Here is a 20846-nt window from a genome sequence, read left to right on the forward strand (position 1 = left end):
ATTTATGTAAATTATTCATAATCATCTTTAAGAATGTGTACAATATAACCTATGGTCTCACATTTTTTAATAATTAAACTATAAAAAAAGTCTTTGTACATTATATTCAATGATTAATTTACCGTTAGATAGATCATTTAAATTTTTTTACCACTCAAGATAACTTCAATTTCTTATACAACAAATGATTATTAGAGTATTGTTTAAAATATTAATTAAATGACTCAACTTGAGATGATTAGTTTAGTTAGGAGATGGAGTGATCTTGCATGTTTGGCTGGGTGGTGGAAGGAAATTAGAGGACGAGGAATGGTTACATATTTTCTCATGTTTCTCTAAATATGCAAATGATAGGGACTATGGTGAAGAAGTCAAATTTACTTGTGAGAAATAGTTGTCTCACCTCGAGCCATATTATTCTCTTGATCCCTAGTTAACTCTATTGAACCATCTATAGCTTTTGCACTACTAGAAAAACTGTTATTAGCGTCGGCCATTTACAGACGCTAACGGTGAAAAAACAGACACTAATATGTGGTTAGCGTCGGTTTAGCGTCGGTGTCGGGCCTTGAATAAAAGTTGTGAAGCTACTGTGTAACGTCGGCTAAAGATACACCGAGGCTACGTAGCCTCGGGGAGACGGAGGCTAAAGCGGACACTAATTGAACCGACGCTATGTTGTTTCAAAACCATGAAAAGTCAATATTATGTTTAGCGTTGGCCGGTCCGACTCTAAAGTCAACAAAAAAAGTCAACAGATAGCGTCCGTGTCACCGACCCTAAAGTCAACATAGAAAAGTCTATAATAATATTTAGCCTTGCATACACCGACTCTAAAGTCAACAAAAAAGGACAATAACGGGTTGCAACATGACAACCTCACTCGAACAAATTTTTTCAATCCACAATATCATATTTATGGTAAAACATTTGGAAACAATTTTAAACATTCGTGAAAGTAACTACAAAAGTTCTACCCACATTAACTTTCAAAAAACATACACAAAAAGTAATCACATCCGAGATTAATTCGTTCTACTAAAAGTACAAGATCAATCTTCATCTAATGATTGATCATCCAAATCGTCATCATAATGATGAGAATGTGATACAAAAGTTGAAGTGTCAAATTTCTTCATCATAAATTCCTTCCAAGCATTCATCTCCCTCTCCATCCTTTGTGCAGTCTCGGTAGCAGCTTTTGCAGCCTCGGTAGCAGCTCGCATTGCTTCGTTAGCCTCTTGTAATTGGGTCGTTGCAGCCTCGACAATTTGTTCAACTCTAATTCTAGCTGCTCTTTCAGCTTCTAATGACATCCCAAACATAGAGTGTTGAGGAGTTTGAGATTGTTGGGTAAAACTTTTTGATCCACGTTTTAGATTAATAGCTAAATCTGCAGCGCCATAAACCCGACCACGGTTACGGCCCCCAGCAGCCTCTGTCCATAGCTGATTTACACGCTCTCCATCTAACACTTGAACAACCTCTCCATTCCCTTCTTCAGTTGGCTGAAGTTCTGCATCAAACTTCTCTTTAAAAGTCTTCTGCATAACACAGCATTATAATGCTAAGTTAGTGCTCTGTTAAGAATTTAGAGATGATATGTTGGTTAGAAGTTAGTGCTCTGTTAAGAATTGTTAGAATTTGTTAAATGTTGTTAAAATGTTGAATCAGTTAACTATTTATAATGCTAAGTTTGTTTGAGTTACATAGTTAGTAATAGTTAGTTTCCTAATTGATTTTTCAACCTGCGTTTCAATTTCATAAAAAACTGCAGCAACAACAACTTAACCAAATTTGTTCAATCACATTCATTTCCTAATTGATTCAATAACTTCGTAATTCAATAAAATGCCAACAGTAATAACCATCCTATTTAATATTCAAATAAGTGTGACAATAATGCATAATCAATTAACAGTAGGTTTTCATAAATCATGAATCAAATCAATTTGCACCACAAGATTGCTAGCATTTTCATGTGACTGAACCAATTAAGCTAGTTTCCATTTGATCAAAATCGACTTAGTAAACTCATGCATCTAGAAGGTAATATATGTGACAGAATTTCATTTTCAATGGAATCGATTCCCTAGCAGAATTCAACTTGTCCAAACATCTAACAAATTAACTCTAACCAAATTAACATTCCAACTGTCATCTAACAGAAGTTATAATTAATTGCATTTTAACAACTCTTTCCTAACTTCACTCACAGTGTAACAACCAAACAAAAAAACTAATAAAAAATATTACTAACTATGCTCCTTGTTGATTAATAGAACGAATTATCACAAAAGTTAGAGTTAGTTTACATGGATAGAGTTAGCAGTTTTGAAACTCTATTAGAATTATATACCAACCTTAATTGGACTGCAAGTAAAAAAAATAGTTCGAATTAGTGGTTAGCATGGTTAATTGAATGTTTGATTTCTGTTAGTGTTAGGAGTCGGATTAGTGAGTAATGTTGAGTTGTTAGCACGTCACTGTCAGTAGGTTGAAAAAGTAAGGAATATTTAACAGCAAGATAACACAAGCAGGAATTTCAAACTGATTGCAGGAATTTCAAACTGATATCAAACAGCACAGCAAATATTGATGCAGGAATTTCAAACAAATATCAAACAGCACAGCAAACTGATTGCAGGAATTTCAAACTGATAGTTAAACATAGGACTTGTGCTATTATATCTAACTTACATTAGACTATAAAAATGGATAACTAGATCCTTTTTGGAGAGTTTAATTTGAATAAGTCTGCTTCTGAAAGCATGGATGCAAATATTGATGCAGTAAAATTTACGAGAACTTACATAAGTAGATGCAGCACGACTGTCAACCCATTCACCATTTTTCCTCTTGTGTGTTTTTAAAAATAACTCATCGGGACGCAGATCCCTTTGAAGTTCACGTGACTACAAAAATCAAATAATCCAATAATCAATACAGAATACGAGTAAAACTGTCAAGATATAAAGAATCTTCATAATAATAATAATTTGTTAGGATTTTATTACTTACAAGTTGAAGTGCAACATCAATATGAGCCTTACGGCCTGTGGTGTGGACTGCTCCGCCTCTTGCGGAAGCTCGATTGGTCTTGTTTTGAGAAGACACAGCCAAAAACTCGGTCTTTTTCCAATAAGTTTGAAGTTCAACCCAAGCATCATCACCAATCCCTGAAGGTCGAGTCCCTTTTCTCCTCGCCTTCCCCAACATGTCGTTTAATCGTTTTCTTCCTTTTTTTTCAAATGCGCTATAGACAAATGCATGATCGAAAGGATCCCACGAAACCTTCTCCTAAAAATAATTAAAATCACATAATTAATATTAATAACCAATTAGTTACTTTTTTAAATATAATTTGATCAACTTAAGTGACAAAAGTCAATAAATACTTACTCCAAACAACTTAAACCAATCAGCTTTCGTATCAGGATCGAGTGCAGACCAATGATGTATAGGTTTATAAAATTGTTTGCGTATCGCATAATTAATGGCACCAGCAACTTCTTTGGCAGGAACTAGCCTACATAATACAATAATAAAACTACTAAATTATTAAGAATCATATGGATAGTAATATTCTCAACTTTCTTAACAGGTTATATATATTTTAGACAAAATACAATAATAAAACTACTAAATTATTAAATTATGAGAATATATATGACTTACCCAGTACCAGATGGTTTTATAATAACTTTCCCATTCTCATCTATTGTTGGCACAAGAGGGGTAATAGTTTCTTGACCCACCGCCTCATCCTCATCAGCATCCACATCTTCCTCCTCTGCCAAATTTGAAGGGCTAGCCATTGTTTGAAGGTTTATACTTTGAGGGCCAGCCATTGTTTGATGGCTTAAAGTTGGAGTAGGCATAAAACTGAATTTCTCAGAGGTAGTGGCATGAACAGGTACTACAGTTGGAGCTGGTGTTGGCATCGACGATGCAGCCTGCACAGACGATGCTGCCTGAGCTGGTGTTGGCATCGACGATGCAGCCTGCACGGACGATGCTGCCTGAGCTGGTGTTGGCATCAACGATGCAGCCTGCACACACGATTTTTTAGAAGCTGATGTTGGCATTGATGATGCAACCTGCACGGACGATGCTTCCTGAGCTGGTGTTGGCATCGACGATGCAGCCGGCACAGATGATTTTTTCGAAGCTGATGTCGGCATCGACGATGCAACCTGCACGGACGGTGCTGCCTGAGCTGGTGTTGGTGCCGATGATGCATCCTGCATAGACAATGTTGTTTGAGCAGGTTTCCTAACGATATGCTTCTTGTTAATTATGCGATTTCGTTCTTCTTGAAGTTTTCCTGGTGCTAATACCTTAGCTTTTCCACCTCTTTTAGTCATCTGTTGTCATAAAAATAAAAGGATTAGTCAGTCTCACACTCTTAACATTATCATAACATTATCAAATGCAGTTTCTGATAAAATTAAAAGTAAAAGAAAAGAAACAATGTTGTTTCTGATAATTCAAATGCAGTTGCCAAACATTATCATAACACGCAAAAACCCCTCCAAACATCAACAACAGCAAAAACCTCTCCATACTGTGGCGAGTCCGAAAACTGCCACGTATACCTACCATAGCGCCGCAGTTACGGATATTTGATAACACAACACTGCTCTACAGGAAACAATTTGAGCAATTTACAGTACGGATTCTTAATGGAGAATCCAAAATGCCCCCTAGTTTCAACAGAGAAGATGTGGATTTTTTATTATATGCCAGAAGACAGATAAAGGGAGGCGGCTGCTTGCTAAATAAAAAAAATTCATAAAACATATAAAGTGAATTCTAGTTCTACTAGAAAACAAAACATTCATTGTTGTTGTACGATATTCTCATACATCTCCAAACTTTATAAAAACAGGACTCATATTAATCAATCAATAAATGGAGCCATTAGAAAGTATTATACTGCATGATAGCACAGGACTCATATTAATCAATCAATAAAAGCAAAAACATGTAAAATGATATTGCAAGGTGTAGAAAACTGTATCTGACCTTTAGAAAGTATTATACTGCATGATAGCACAGGGAAGAACTATAGTGATTCACTACATAGCCAAATTATTGGATATTAGAAATGGAGCCATTTCAAATACAAAGGAATGCTGCTAACAAAGGAGGGGTAAACAAAGAAAAAGTTCTCTACAGGGAAAAGATAAATGCACAGCGACTTAATTTATCTTCATCAATGCCCTCTATCTGCTTCACTAGTAGAGCAATCAAAAATCTCTTCAAACACATCTAATTGTGACATGTCACGCAAACAAGATATTGCTTCAATTTCTACATTGGGTAGCGCCGGTAACATCCCATCAGATTGATAAGGTACTTCATCCTCTATGTTGTCAATCTCTACGCGACCCCTTGGTTTTGTGGTGATTGCCGCACACCATCCACGCATATCTCTACACATTTCTGGATATGGGACATAATACACTTGTCTTGCATTTTGCGCAAGGATGAAAGGATCATAAGGACGATAACGTTTATCCATCTTAATATCCACAGTTTTATATTGTGGGTGAACCTTTGTGCCCGTATTCCTTGTTGGATCAAACCATTCACAATAAAAAACTGGAATCTTATGCTTCAGACCAAAGTAATCTAGCTCAAAGATATGTTTGATTATTCCATAAAAATCAGTATTTCCTCCTTCTGCAAGACCTTTCACGTGCACACCACAATTGCTAGTTTTTCTACCTTTGCTCCATTCTTCAGTATGAAACTTGTACCCATTGATAAAATACATGTTCCATGATATGGCCATTGATGCAGGACTGCGAGACAAGGCAATTATATCTTGGTTAGTAACTCCATTTGTCTCCTCATTTACATATTTCTTCAGCCATATGGGAAACTCTATATGTATGCGCCCAGATGAATCTTCTATATCTAGAGAGTGGTTCTCTAAGAATATGCTGAAATAAATCACACGATTCATAAGTAAATATCTATTATGATATGCATCAATAATTTGATTGAATATATTATGATGCACACTTACTCAAGATATGGTTTAACCTCATCACAATTTATCAAGACATGCACATGTGAAGGCTTCCATTCCTTATCAGATAGAAAATATTTTCGTGACTTCCCACTTGGTCGACCGCCACTTTGTAGAATGGACATTGTAGGTAGAATGTCATCATTGTCTAAATGAGGTTTGTTACTAAGATTTATGGTTGGCAACAAACGGAAAGAGTTGAAATAATGAGAGCAAAAGTAATTTGTCTCGCGATGTATATAATCACTGCATATGGAACCTTCAACTCTAGCCTTATTTGTCACTGCCCTCTTTGAGACTCCCATAAATCTGCACATTCAATCATTCCACGTTTATTAATTTATGATAAACATGCAATAACTTAATAAAATCAACCACAACAATTACCTTTCGAATGGATACATCCATCGGTACTGTACTGGACCACCTAGAATTGCTTCTTTGGCAAGATGGATTGGAAGATGCTCCATTGAGTCAAAGAAACCTGGTGGAAAAATCCTTTCCAACTTGCATATGATAATTGGAATATTCTCATCCAACTTAATTAAGTCGTCCATCCTCAATGTATTGCAACAAAGATCTTTAAAGAATCGACTTAGCTCAGTTAATGGTTTCCAAACCAAATCTGGCAATGAATGGAATGCAATTGGGAGTAAACATTCCATGAAAACATGACAATCATGGCTCTTCATCCCATGCACCGTACCCTTTTCTACATTGGCACACCTACTGAGGTTTGAAGCATAGCCATCTGGCATTCTCAATTCCTTAAGCCATTTACAAACCAACTTGGCTTCAGATTTGGTTAGAGTGTAACTAGCCTTTGGTTTACCATTCTTTCCGTTTTCTAAGGGTTGGAGCTCCAAGTCCCCGCGAAAGCATAATTTAGCCAAGTCTTCTCTTGCCTTTTCATTATCCTTTGTTTTATCCTTAACATTCATGACAGTATTAAATATATTATCGAAGACGTTTTTTTCTATGTGCATCACATCGAGGTTATGCCTTAACAAGTTATCCTTCCAATATGGGAGATCCCAAAAAATACTTCGCTTTTTCCAATTGTGATCCACTCCATACCCTTCGAATTCTTTCCATTTCGCCTCCCATCCAATTTCAGTAACTTTTGGAAAATTACTTATTACCGCCCATATATCTTTCCCTGTGGAAATGGGAGGTGGCTCATTGGTCACAACCCTATTTTTTAGGAAACTTCTTTTACTCCTTCTGAAGGAGTGATTAGATGGCAAGAAACGACGATGACAGTCAAACCAGGAATTCTTATGGCCACTTTTCAAGGTGAAAGCATCAGTGTGTTCCATACAATGAGGGCATGCCAATTTACCTTGTGTTCCCCATCCAGATAACATACCATAGGCTGGAAAATCATTAATTGTCCACATCAAGCAGGCTTTCATGATGAAGTTTTGTTTTGTAGATATATCATAGGTCAATATTCCATTGGACCACAATCGATGTAGATCATCAATCAATGGTTGCAAGTAGACATCTATCTTTAATTTAGGGTTTTTAGGTCCGGGTATGAGGCATGCCAAAAACAAGTATGGTTTGGTCATGCACATTTCAGGGGGGAGATTATACGGAGTAACTATTATTGGCCAACATGAGTATGGAGAAGCAGACGCTTGAATGTAAGGAGTAAAACCATCTGAACACAGACCCAACCTTACATTTCTGGGTTCCCTAGAAAAGTCAGGATATACACTATCAAAATGTTTCCATGCTTTTCCATCTGACGGGTGGCGAAGGATGTTGGAACTATTTTTGTTCATGTGATGCCATCTCATTTCACTTGCCGACTCAGTTGATGCATACAATCTTTGTAATCTGGGAATGATTGGGAAGTAGAACATTCTCTTCACTGGGATATCTTTGTACTTTCCCATGCCAGTCTTGCGAGGAATGAACCTAGGAGCATTACAAAATTTGCACTCTGATAGATTGCTATCATCCTTGTAATATAACATACAACCATTCTTACAACAATCAATCTTCTCAACCTTTAGCCCTAACTTAGATACCAACTGTGTTGCTTGGTAATAGTTCTCGGGCAAGCATTTTTGAACTGGACATACACTTTTAAGCATTTGTGCAACAAAATCTAAACCTTTTTGTGGTACATGCCAATTAGACCTAATTTCAAGAAGTTGAGTAGATATTGATAATATTGATTGGGTAGCTCCCTCATAAATGGGCTTGTTGAAAGATATCAACTTGTCATAAAATCGTTTGGCATCTTCGTTGGGAAACTCATCCTCCGTATATTCCTCAACTTCTATGTTATCATTCACGTGAGAGAATACTCCATAAGGCCTAAAAGCATCATACACCATCTGATTCATTGCCTCAATTTGGTCATCATGATGCACATGCTCACTACTATTTGAATCATTCCTTGTATTAACATTGAGCTCTACTTCTCCATGTTGAGTCCAAATCCAATAGTCTGGTTGAAATCCATCTCGATACAAGTGAAGTCTAACATTAGTTGGTGTTCTTATCTTGAGACACTTGCAATTTATACACGGACACCTTATCCCTCCCTCAGATTTACAAATAGGTTGTTTCAAAGCCCTCTTTACGAAGTCTTTAACCCCGCGAACATACTCTTCTTTCAATCCGTGTCTATTGGAATATACTCTATCGTACATCCAAGTACGATCCATTTTCTATAAGACAAACAATTAACTCGTCAACCACTGAAAATTAAAACATATATTAGACAAAAATGAATGGCTGATAAGTTCCTAATGGGTATTAGGAGAAAATCAGATAACTTCCTAATGGGTATTAGGAGAGAATAGAATACATGCATTCCAAGGGATTTTTATTTTATTTTCAGTGGTTCAAAAATTAAACATGACGAACATACCAAATTTTAATACTATTGTACATTATTATTTCAGACCGTAAACAAAATTGCTGCACAGATTTATAAATCTATTAAACTGCTGTATATTTTAACAAATCCAATAAGCTATTGTACTCACTTCCTGAAATCTAACTAAAACAATGTAAGCCTTAATTCTTAGTTTATTTTATAATGTAAACCGAACCAAAACTACATGTTAATGGAAATAACTAACAACTTGCAGTATGTAGTCACTATATAGACTGTCATGTACAGTAGTACCAAATTATTACCATGCCAACACAAATCAACATACAAACCAAAACAAAACTTCTACCTACAAACATACGCAACCAAAACGCATAAGGTAGCCGATACACAAAGCAACCGCCTCGAAACCAGAAAAAAAACACAACACTGGGACAGTGATCACAACAACAGAATAGAACTTAATTCGAAATATAAACAAAATCTATGCGAATCAAATGCCACAAAGGTGAAAGGTTATATCCCGATGCTAGAATTTCATTTACAACATAACCAATTCGCAATCCAAGGGAAACCGAAAAGAGAAAAACACAACATACTAACTGATAGCAGACTTAACTCAAGTAAGAAATCTAACAGAAACTTAACTCCATCCTAACAGAAATTCAGTAATCACCAAACAGTTCGCTAATAGCAGTCCACAATAAAAGCATATCATGGTTTCATTTAAGTCATAACAACTCAACATTAACATTAACAGAAGCAAACTATTAGACTTTCAACAATAGTTCACAGCTGACATTACTAATAAGTAATAACACATTCAACTAATTAATTTCCTAAGACTTAATTAGCTAAGAAGTTCATAACAGAAATTGTGCAGCAATTTTGTTTCTGTTAGAGGTTATTAGTTAGTTAGGATCTGTTATGAGAAGTTATAAAATCTGTTAGAGGTGGATTTGGTGAGTGAAATGTTTAACTCAAATTCTGTTTTGAAATTAAATTCCATTGTAAATTCAGTTAGTTTAGAAATTCAAAAGTTAGTTGAATCGAAATTGAGATTTAAGTGGAATGTAACTGAAATGCAAATTGTAAAATTTTCCCTCCTTGTTTTATGTGAATGTAGTTATGCAGGTTAATTTCAGTTAGTAAAAAAAGACTGTGAGGATGTTAATTTGTTAAAATTCCTGTTAGGACACTAAGAAACAGTTAAGTGGAAATTTGGAACTGTTATTGAAATGATTGGGTTAGTGACTTCCTGTTATTAAAAAATTATTAGTAATTATTCTCCCTGTTAGTCTATGTTAGTTTTTTTATTTGTTAATTTGCTTATGTGAAATGCTTGAAATTCCGGTTATATTGTCGTTAAAAGCTTGTCAATGTATGATGCGGCATGTTAATTAGCAAGTCAGTTAGAATACACTTGGATTTCTTGTACATTTCCGTTAAAACCACTGTAATTGAATTTTGGTATTAGTAATATTAATTCAGTTAGTTCCTATTGGTTTCTCCACAGGTTTGTAAACCACACTGACTTATTGTTATTTTCGTATGAATGTCAATGAGACACACGGTTTTGAAAGCATCCCACTTTCACTAATAACTAACTTTGTTAATAGAAACTGAACCTCACTAACCAACTTCTAACTTCCAGGTTTCTTCAACAACCGCTCCGAAAATAACAAACTTCAAAACTCCTCTTCCCAACCTATAACAGAACTGAACCTTCACTCTTCACAACTAACGGAACCAACTAACAGAACCATCATTCTCTCATGACCAAAATCAACTAACCGAATTTCACAACAAATTCTAAACCGTTACCTAACAACTTTTCCCAACAAACTTCTCAAGCAAATCACCTGCAAACAGAATTGAAAAATGACTATAACCTCACTCTCTCATAACTTTGCGGCTTCTTCGAACGTTCTAACATAAATCACCATTCTAACCTCTTCGAACCCTATATCGCGAATTCGTGGAATGCACAACAGGACAACAACACAAGACAGAACAAAGGAACACTTCTCAATTGCAGTCACTAGAAGCAAGCAAAACACTAACTAAGACACATCAACAACAGTTAGAAAACAAGCACTAATAATCAGGTCACAAATATATAGCAGACACACAGATTGTTACAAATGGCTGATACTGGCACTGCAACTCACATCAGAAATCAGTTATAGAATGCAGGCACAGCAGATAATTCAAGAAGCACAACAGCCAAATCAGGTGGCACAATGAAAACATCACCTTCAGCCTGAAGCAAGGAAGGCTCAACAACAAATATCTCATCAAGAACAGGACAATCTAGAGCATTAGAGGACATACATCAAGCAACAAAAGGGAAACTAAACTACAGATATGAGTTCATCTATAAAGCACTCAAGCAGCCGCATCATCAATACACAATGCAACAACTGGAAATTACTCGGAGGCAACATCATCAAGAGAACCACATGAAGGACATTCAAGATAAGAGGAAGGATGAAAACATGCATCAATATCATCAACATACCAGAAACCTTGGTTCCACAAAAACAAATCTAAACCAGCACAAACTTTTTCAGCTCTTTTAGTTTGACCCCATAAGAAATAATTAAGCAGAACTTAGGAAATTCCATAGCCTCCTCATAACCACAAAATCAATTCATAAATAATTCTCAACCTTGAGAAATACTAACTGATGCAAACACTAACTATTGCAAACACTAACAGTTCAGTCTGGTTCCAAATTAACATAGGGATGACTAACCTTGAGAAAGAGTTGTCTTTGCAAAATCCCGGATGATATAGTGCTTCGGTTCCAAATTAACTTGCATTCAACAACTGCTTACTGCCTCCACTAAGTAAGATGAGCATTCTTGAAAACCTACATTCAGAAAACCAATTAGCAAATCATTTGATTTTTGTAGTTTCAGACTTAAAGGAGACTTTAAACATATTTGGAAACAATACTAAACTTGCAAAGAAAAGTTGATTCCAGCATCCACAAAGCCGATAGTTCTGGAAAACCTACATTCAGAAAACATAAAACATATGACTATCTCATACTCATTAAACCAAAACTCCATGGAAATCACTTGAGATGAATATGCATTACCTTTGATGATTCAGAAACCCTTTAACGAGGGATTTTGAATTAGGGATTCTTCAATGGATTCACGGATTAGGGATTCACGAAATTGGGAAAAAACGGATTCACGATTTAGCATGGAATTAGGGTTTTCGTTTTGTGAAATGAAATGGAGGGAGAGTGAAAAATGACGAGGGAAAAGGAAAGAGGGAAATAAGCTGTCGCGCAATTTTTGGTCAGAAATAGAAAATTCCATAGAGTCCGCCAAGCGGACTCTAATTAATAAATAAAATACTTAAACCTTAAATATATATATATATATATTATAGATAAATAAATGGAAAATGTATATGTTATAAGAATAGCGTCGGCTAAGCGGACTCTAAGTAAATAAATACTAATTAAAAAATAATGCTACTAGATAGAGTCGGTCTAACCGACTCTAAATAAATTAATCAAACATTCTTCAAAGGTAACATAACAAGTAGTGTCGGTTTTGCCGACACTGATAAAAAAAATAACTTGTCTTAAAAGATGTACGTAGATAGAGTCCGTTAGTGTAGGCTTAGCCGACACTAATAGTGTCCGTGTCGGTGGCCGACTCTAAACTAGGAGGCTAAAATGACTTATTCTAGTAGTGTTTGCTTTATCCTTTCTATGACATATTCAACATTCTTATATATTCCTCGTAACTACTACAATGACCGGTTCTTATGGCTACAAATTTTTAGAGTATTTTGTGTGTTACCTTAATGAACCCATAGTAAGTGTATTTCAACTTAGTAATGAGGTCTATTCGATCGGAAAGGAAAATGATATTATTACGGCGTCGGTTGAGGATAGGGGTGAGTTATGACGAAATACCCCTAAGGATCTCCTCTAGAGGCATCCTATATGTATGAGTGTGTGGTTGAATGATTTGGGGTTATGATTTCTTTCGTTGAGTTTGAGTGTGAAGTTCTTAGGGAGGTCAATGTAATTCCTGTTGAATTGTAATTTCTGTTGAATTGTAATTCCTTGTATCGAAACAGGTTATTCGATAGAAGTAAGAAAGTGTCGAATCACCTAATGTGTTTAGTTGTATTAGTGTGTCGAAGCATGTTGCTTCACACAAGATTTCGATTTAGGCCTATTTTAAGTAGTGTTAATTATTTTGGCCTTTTAGAGTTTTAGGCTTTGGCTTAGGGAGTAAGTTAACCTAAATCTACAAATAGAGGGAGTAACCATTATTCTTGTATGAAGAGAATAAAAAACTCATAACATTGTATTCACAAAATTTTGCAGTTGCAAAGTGAATAAAGAAGTTTCCACAGGTTATGGGCTGAGAGAAAACTCTGCAGAAAACATTCTTCTTCTCAAACATTCTTCTCTTTTTTCTCAATCGTTTCTTTTTCTCATTGTCATTGCGTGGTTGATAACAATCTTGTTCATCAAGATTGATAGAAATTCTCCATAGATTGTGGTGGATTTCCAATATCTAATATCAAGAGCTTCGATTTAAGCGATTCATGGGAAGAAAATCACGATGGTAATGGATCATCCAAACGGGCATTTTCCAGCAAATCTTCTGATTCTCAAGAACAATAATTATGAGAATTGGTGCAAGCAGATGAAGATTGTGTTATGTTATCAAGATCTTTGGGATCTTGTGAAGGAAGGAGTAACAACGGTTGCAGAAAACACGAAGGATCAAGAAAGGGATGCACATAAAGAATTGAAAAAGAAAGATTATAAAGCTCTCTTTATAATCCATCAATGTGTTGATTCAGATAACTTTGAAAAGGTTAGTGATGTAGAGTCAGTGAAAGAAGCATGGGAAGTTCTAGAGAAGTCGTTTGGAGGCGCGGAGAAGGTGAAAGAGGTGAAGTTACAAACTCACAAAAGGACGTATGAATTGCTTCAGATGGAAGACAATGAAAGCATAATTGATTTCTTCGCTAAGGTTATGAAACTGGTGAATCAAATCAAGGTATGTGGAGAAGTGTTGACATCAAGATCTGTTGTTGGAAAGATCTTGAGGTCGTTGGCTCCAAAGTTTAACCACATGGTAGTAGCCATAGAAGAGTCGAAAGATTTGTCAAAACTGACAAAGGAAGAGCTTCAAGGGATACTTGAATATCATGAACAAAGAATGGCTGAAAGAGCTGAAGGAAAGTCGAAGAGTGATGTGGCTTTGCATGCACAATCGGTAAAAGATAGGAAAGGCAAAGGAAGTTGGAATGGCAACAAAGGCAGAGGAGACTACAACAATTTGATTGGTCGAAATCAACAAGAAGGAAACTGGTTGAATCAGAGAAAACCCTGGAACCAAGGTAACCATAGAGGTGGTGATGCAGGTAGAGGAATAGGTGGTGGTCGAAAACTAGACAAGAGTCAAATTAAGTATTACAATTGTCATAAGCATGGTCACTATTCTAGTGATCGTCCAGAAAAGCAGAAGGAAAAGTCGAAGAGTGATGTGGCTTTGCATGCACAATCGGTAAAAGATAGGAAAGGCAAAGGAAGTTGGAATGGAAACAAAGGCAGAGGAGACTACAACAATTTGATTGGTCGAAATCAACAAGAAGGAAACTGATTGAATCAGAGAAAACCCTGGAACCAAGGTAACCATAGAGGTGGTGATGCAGGTAGAGGAATAGGTGGTGGTCGAAAACTAGACAAGAGTCAAATTAAGTATTACAATTGTCATAAGCATGGTCACTATTCTAGTGATTGTCCAGAAAAGCAGAAGAATAAGAAACTTATACAAAGTTGGCAAAACATGAAGAATAAGAGATGTTGCTGATGGTTACAACGAGAGATGAAAAGAGATTTAGGGACCAATGGTACTTGGACTCAGGATGCTCATCACACATGTCTGGAAGGAAAATTTGGTTTGTCAACATAAAGCCCCCAATGAAGAACATGGTAAAATTTACAAATGACAATACTCCAGCAACTGAAGGTGTTGGTGATGTTCTGATTATGAGGAAAGATGGCAAGAGGTCAGTAATTTCAAATGTGTTGTACATACCAGGCATGAAGAGCAATTCGCTTAGTATAAGGCAGTTAGTAAAAAAGAACTACAAGGTGTCGATCAAAGACAAGATTATGAGAGTTCTCGACTCAAATGGAAGGTTGACCTTGAAGGCTCCAATGTCTCAGAATAAAACCTTCAAGATTGATTTTAATGTGATCGAGCATAAGTGCCTTGTAACAGCAACCAACAGAGATGAATGGGTAAGGAATTATAGACTTGACCATCTTAATTTCAAAGACATCAGAGATTTGAAGATAAGAAATATGGTTTCAGGATTACCAAAAATCGAAATTCCAAACGAAGTGTGTGACGAATGTGTGCATGAAAAGTAGCATAAGAACAACTTCAGTAAGGATGCAGGAAGCAGGTCAAAGGCAATTCTTAAAATCATATACTCTGATGTATGTAGTCTTATCCAAGTGGATTCGATTGGAGGTAACAAATACTTTGTTACATTAATAGATGATTTCAGTCAGAAATTATGGGCTTACCTGATCAAGAAGAAAAGTGAAGTGATCGAGGTATTTGCCAGGTTTAAATCTATGGTCAAAAGACAAAGGGGTCGAAAGATCAAGATTCTGAGGACTGATGGTGGTGGAGAACATGTGTCGAAAGTCTTCGACATATTATGTGTGAAAGAAGGGATTATGCATGAGGTGGTGCCACCCTACACTCCATAGCAGAATGGAGTCACCGAAAGGAAGAATAAAACCATCATGAATATGGTGAGAAGTAAGTTGAAAGGCAAGCATCTACCCAAATAATTATGGGGAGAAGTTGTGTCGACTACAACATATATCCTGAACAGATGTTCGATGAAGAAGCTATAAGGAATCACGCCAGAAGAATGTTGGTCAGGTGTCAAGCCTAGATTGAGCCATTTGAAGGTGTTTGGAACTATAACACATAGACATGTGTCAGATCAGTTGAGAAGAAAACTTGATGACAAGTCGAGTTAGATGATCCTTATAGGATATCATTCGACTGGAGGATACAAGTTATTTGACCCAGTGAACAAGAAAGTGGTGATCAGCAGAGACGTGATCATATATTAACTTAAGGAATGGGATTGGACTGAAAATGTTAAGAAGAATTCAGTGAGAATCTTATGTGATGAACCAGCTAGTGAAGTCGAAAGAGAAGTTCGAGAAGAAGTCAGAGGTGAAGCAGGCCCAAGCAGACCTCAAAGAACAAGACACATGCCTGCGAGGTTTCAAGAATGTGTGATTACATCATATGATGTGGTCAATGAAGAAGGTGAGCTGGTACACTATGCTTTCTACGCAGATGTCGAACCAATCAATGCAGCTAAGGCATTAAAAGGTTCAAAGTGGGTGAAAGCAATGAACGAGGAACTAAAGTCAATCGAAGTTAACAACACTTAGTCACTTGTCGAATTGCCCCAAAACAAGAAGGCAATCGATGTGAAGTGGGTATACAAGGTAAAGTTGAATCCAAAAGGAGAAGTGACTCGACACAAGGTAAGACTTGTGGCGAAAGGATTTCTTCAAAAAGAAGGAATCGACTTCGACGAAGTTTTTTCACCTGTTGCTAGGATCATAACAATCAGGTTGGTTGTTGGTCTAGCAAACATGAACAACTGGCAGATGTGTCAGTTGAATGTGAAATGTGCATTTCTGAATGGCCCCTTAGAAGAAGAAGTTTATGTTGCACAACCAGTTGGGTTTGTGAAACAAGGCGGAGAAATAAAGGTGTATAGGCTGCATAAAGCCTTGTACGGACTTAAACAAGCTCCAAGAGCTTGGAACAAGAAGATAGATGGCTTTATAAGGGATAAGGAATTTGTAAAGTGCAAAATTGAACATGGAGTATATGTGAGAAGAGGCAATAGTGAATTGCTTATACCATGTCTCTATGTTGATGACCTGTTGATAACAGGTAGCTACAAGAAAGAGATCGAAGACTTCAAAGGTGATCTCAACAAGGAATTCAAAATGTCATATTTGGGTGACATTTCATATTTCCTTGGCATCGAAATCTGTAAGAGTGATATAGGTTTGATGATGCATCAAACAAGGTATGCAAGCGAAATACTCAAGAGATTTGAGATGCAAGATTGCAACCCAACTTCGACTCCAATTGAGCCCAGATTATAACTATCGAAAGATTCAGATTCAGATGATGTTGATGCAACCCAATATAGAAGACTTATTGGGTGACTTCGATACCTTTGTCACACAAGGCCTGACTTAGGATACAATGTAGGTATGGTGAGTAGATTCATGCAGAAGCCAAGTGTATCACATCTAACAGCGGCGAAGAGGATACTAAGGTATATGAAAGGAACTCGCGACTATGGAATTTTGTACCCTGCAACTGATGAAGGAAAAGAATGCAAACTAGTGGGATACACCAACTCAAGTTGGTGTAGTGATGCTGAGGATCGAAAATTCACAGCTGGTTATGTGATTATGCTAGGTGGTACACCAGTTGTTTGGAGTTTGAGAAAGGAGCCAGTAGTGGCATTATCGTCATGCAAAGAAGAATACATAGTTGATTCCCTTTGTGAAAGTTCAAGCAACGTGGATGGTGAATCTGGTCGAAGAGATAATAGCAAAGAGTCATGGAGCAATTACCATGAAGATTGACAGCATGTCAGCTATCAATCTGGCGACGAATCCGATAGCACATGGTCTAAGTAAGCACATAGAAATGAGGTTCCATTATCTTCGAGAGCATGTAGCAGATGGGAAGATGAATTTAGAACATTGCAGAACTTAGAATCATATTGTAGGCATCATGACGAAGGGAGTTCAGGTCGAAGTATTCAGAAGACTAAGAGTTATGATGAATGTAGATAGCTTAGACACAATGAATTAGGTGGTGTATTGAATTGTAATTCCTTGTGTCGAAGCAGGTTGCTTGACAGAAGCAAGAAAGTGTCGAATCACCTAGTGTGTTGAGTTGTATTAGTTTGTCAAAGTATCGAAGCATGTTGGTTCACACAGGATTTCTACTTAGGCCTATTTTTAGTAGTGTTAACTATTTTAGGCTTTTACAGTTTTGGGATTTGACTTAGGGAGTAAGCTAACCTAAATCTATAAATAGAGAGAGTAACTCTTATTCTAGTATTAAGAGAAGAAAAAACTCATAACATAATATTCACAGAATTTTGCAGCTGCAAAGTGAATAAAGAAGTTTTCCACAGGTTGTGGGGAGAGAGAAAACTCTGCAGAAAATATTCTTCTTCTCAAACATTATTTTATTTCTTTCTCAATTGTTCTTTTATTTTCATTGTCATTGTATGGTCGATAACAATCTTATTCATCAAGATTGATAGAAATTCTCCATAGGTTATGGTGGATTTCCAACAACTCCCTATATATTTCATCCTAACAACTAGGTATGTTAGACTATGGCACGGATCTAGAAGGGGGGGTTGAATAGATCCCAATTAAAAACTTGAATCGGCGCTACCAATTAGAAATTGGTTTTGAAAAATTATTTTAAATGCGGAAGCGGCCGAGGAAAATTTTAGTCTAAAACGAACCGTTATTGGAAAACCGGATATGCGTTAAGCTAATGGAATAGAGATAAAGTGAAATACGAATCACTACACTATTTGCACAATCAATGATATGTTTCACTTACTAGCAAGCCTAGTTCCAATGATCCAAAAAACCAAATTAAACTAGATGCAAACTTAAGACAACTTTGGCTTATGCAAATTAACAAACACTTGGTGTGCATAAACACTCCAAGTGATATTTGAGTTGAGTAAGTAATTCAAATTGACCTAGTACAATATATTATTGTACTTTGTATTCAAACAACAGTTTTAATCTCTTACTCAACTTATATCAATGTTTGGTAAAATTGCTTAAACTAAAATCAATTAATTTTTAAGCTAAAAAACAATTATGCAGAAAATTAATGAAGACAGAGATTTGATGAGGCAGTTCCCCCGCCGTCCCCGCTTCGGGGTACGTCTGCCCTCAATTCTAAACTTAGAATTGAGATGATTTAATTAGATATCACCTGTGAAATTTAACCGTTTATACAAGGATTGCAAAGCAAGTAAACAACAGAACTCCCAATGTGTTGAATGATGCTTCCTATCCTTGCTCCTTGATTCAAGATGAATCAAGACCTTCGATCGTTGTTGCTAGACCTCCGATTCCAGCCCCTTTGTTGAAGAATCTTCCGTTCTTCAAACCCTTGGCCCGGCTGATCTCAAACACAACGAATCAAACCCGAATCCTTCCCTTCAATATCACCGAATCCGCTACTAGACTGATGAAGACTTCCTCTTCTCAATCACCTTCGCTCAGCTGACTATTGATGAAGCAATTCGTCCAAAAAACCCCAAACACAAACCGGTATTGGAGGACAAAACCCTAACGGTTTTATTCAAGAAAGAACCTGCCACAAGCTTCAACCCGAACCGGATTCTCCAATCTCAGCTTCGAACCTTATCACCTTTAACCGATCACGAACCACATCAAAAATGATTGTGTGTAGTTGATGTGTTGTGAAATGTTGAAGATGAAGATGATGAATCTTGGACACCTTTTTCACTCTTTCTTGTTTCCTTGAACACTTGAAATCAATTTGACAAATGTTAGTTGAAACAAGTAATTAAACTTCTATATATAGTAACCAACTTACCAACCAAAAATAACAGCTTTTCAAACAGTGGAAAATATTCAGAAAACTGAGTTTACGCACGAGCTGTCGACCATAGGTCGGCGTGCGCTGACCCGTGGGAAAATGAAAGTTTGATTCGCCGACCCTATGGTCGACTCAAGTCTTCCATGCGCTGACCCGTGGCCAACTGCACTATGCCATGCGCCGACCTATGGTCGACTCAAGCCACCATGCGCTGACCAGTCACCAACTGGTCTATGTTATGCGCTGACTCGTGGCTCATGCGCTGACCCTTGCGGTCGACTCAAAGTCTCCATGCGCTGACCTATGGTCGACTCAAAGTCTCCATGCACTGACCCGTGCCCAACTGCACTATGTTATGCGCTGACCTATGGTCGACTCAAACCCTGCAAATCTGCAAAAATTCAGATTTTTGTGGTTTTCATGCATTTTGTCATGACCATATTTTATCTACATATGTTGTATGAAATATAGAAATTTAGATGAGCATAGAAAAGGATATGATAGGTGATATGTTGCATTTGTTTTGTAGAGGTGGAATCGACAATGCCGATTCATCCATGGTGGTCATTTGTCATCATCGAAACCTATGATCGTATGTTGTATGACAGTTTGCCCTTACAAGGTATTCATTTCGACCTTCGAAGTTGTATGTCGGGTGTAAGACCCTCAATTTTGACCCTAAGATCCCTCATGATATCTCATCATTTGCATTGGCTTTGGGATCACACCTTGGTATCCTCCTTACCCCCTCATCCATTGGGTTTGCATTGGGAGATATCACCAAGAACTTTTTATTGTATCATACTTTATTTTCCTTTGATTACTAACCAAAATACCAAAAATATGTCTATGTGTAGCTTTGTTTCTTTTGCAGGTAGTGTGTGCATCCATCTGTGCCTCATCAAGCTCACATCAAGGGTTTGAGACCCTCAATGCAAGTGATCAATCAATGAAAGGTTCACAATGGTTCTAAGAATCATATATGGACCCCCATGTTCTTTATTTGTCAACTTGATCAAGAATTCATCAAGAGTTTGAAGCTTGTTTGCCTTGGAAGCCCTAATTCATATGGGTATCTTGTGTGACTTCCTCAACAAGTTTCTTCATAATTTCATAAAATATTTCAAGGTATACTTCATTACACATCATCTTATACATATATGATCCTCCATGGGCACCAAAGAGCAAAAGAACTTCACGTTTGCAAGTTGGTTCAAAG

The 20846-nt window shown here is 36.8% G+C and overlaps 1 protein-coding gene and 1 long non-coding RNA gene across 2 annotated transcripts; both read right to left on the reverse strand.

Moving 5' to 3' along the window:
• Positions 1 to 1314: 1314 nt before the first annotated feature.
• LOC127135445 (uncharacterized) lies at positions 1315 to 3158 on the reverse strand. The gene is made up of 3 exons (XR_007808556.1): positions 3022 to 3158; positions 2814 to 2915; positions 1315 to 1544 (listed from the first exon to the last, which is right to left on the reverse strand). It is a non-coding gene; the product is annotated as an uncharacterized LOC127135445 (long non-coding RNA).
• A 3560-nt stretch (positions 3159 to 6718) lies between these two features.
• Positions 6719 to 8724, reverse strand: LOC127137114 (uncharacterized). The gene is made up of 2 exons (XM_051063599.1): positions 6826 to 8724; positions 6719 to 6766 (listed from the first exon to the last, which is right to left on the reverse strand). Exons 1-2 carry the CDS (start codon positions 8722 to 8724, stop codon positions 6719 to 6721), a joined length of 1947 nt encoding a protein of 648 aa, XP_050919556.1.
• Positions 8725 to 20846: the final 12122 nt, after the last annotated feature.

This window comes from Lathyrus oleraceus, chromosome 4 (genome assembly GCF_024323335.1).
Source record: "Lathyrus oleraceus cultivar Zhongwan6 chromosome 4, CAAS_Psat_ZW6_1.0, whole genome shotgun sequence".
Classification (NCBI taxonomy): Eukaryota; Viridiplantae; Streptophyta; class Magnoliopsida; order Fabales; family Fabaceae; genus Lathyrus; species Lathyrus oleraceus.

What these genes read in the sequence shown, in the direction of transcription:
- LOC127137114 (XM_051063599.1), bottom strand. Translation starts at nt 8,724, where the DNA reads ATGGATCGTACTTGGATGTACGATAGAGTATATTCCAATAGACACGGA. An exon ending in CCAAATCTGAAGCCAAGTTG is followed by an intron (nt 6,767 to 6,825) that starts GTTTGTAAATGG and finishes AAACCTCAGTAG; the next exon opens with GTGTGCCAATGTAGAAAAGG.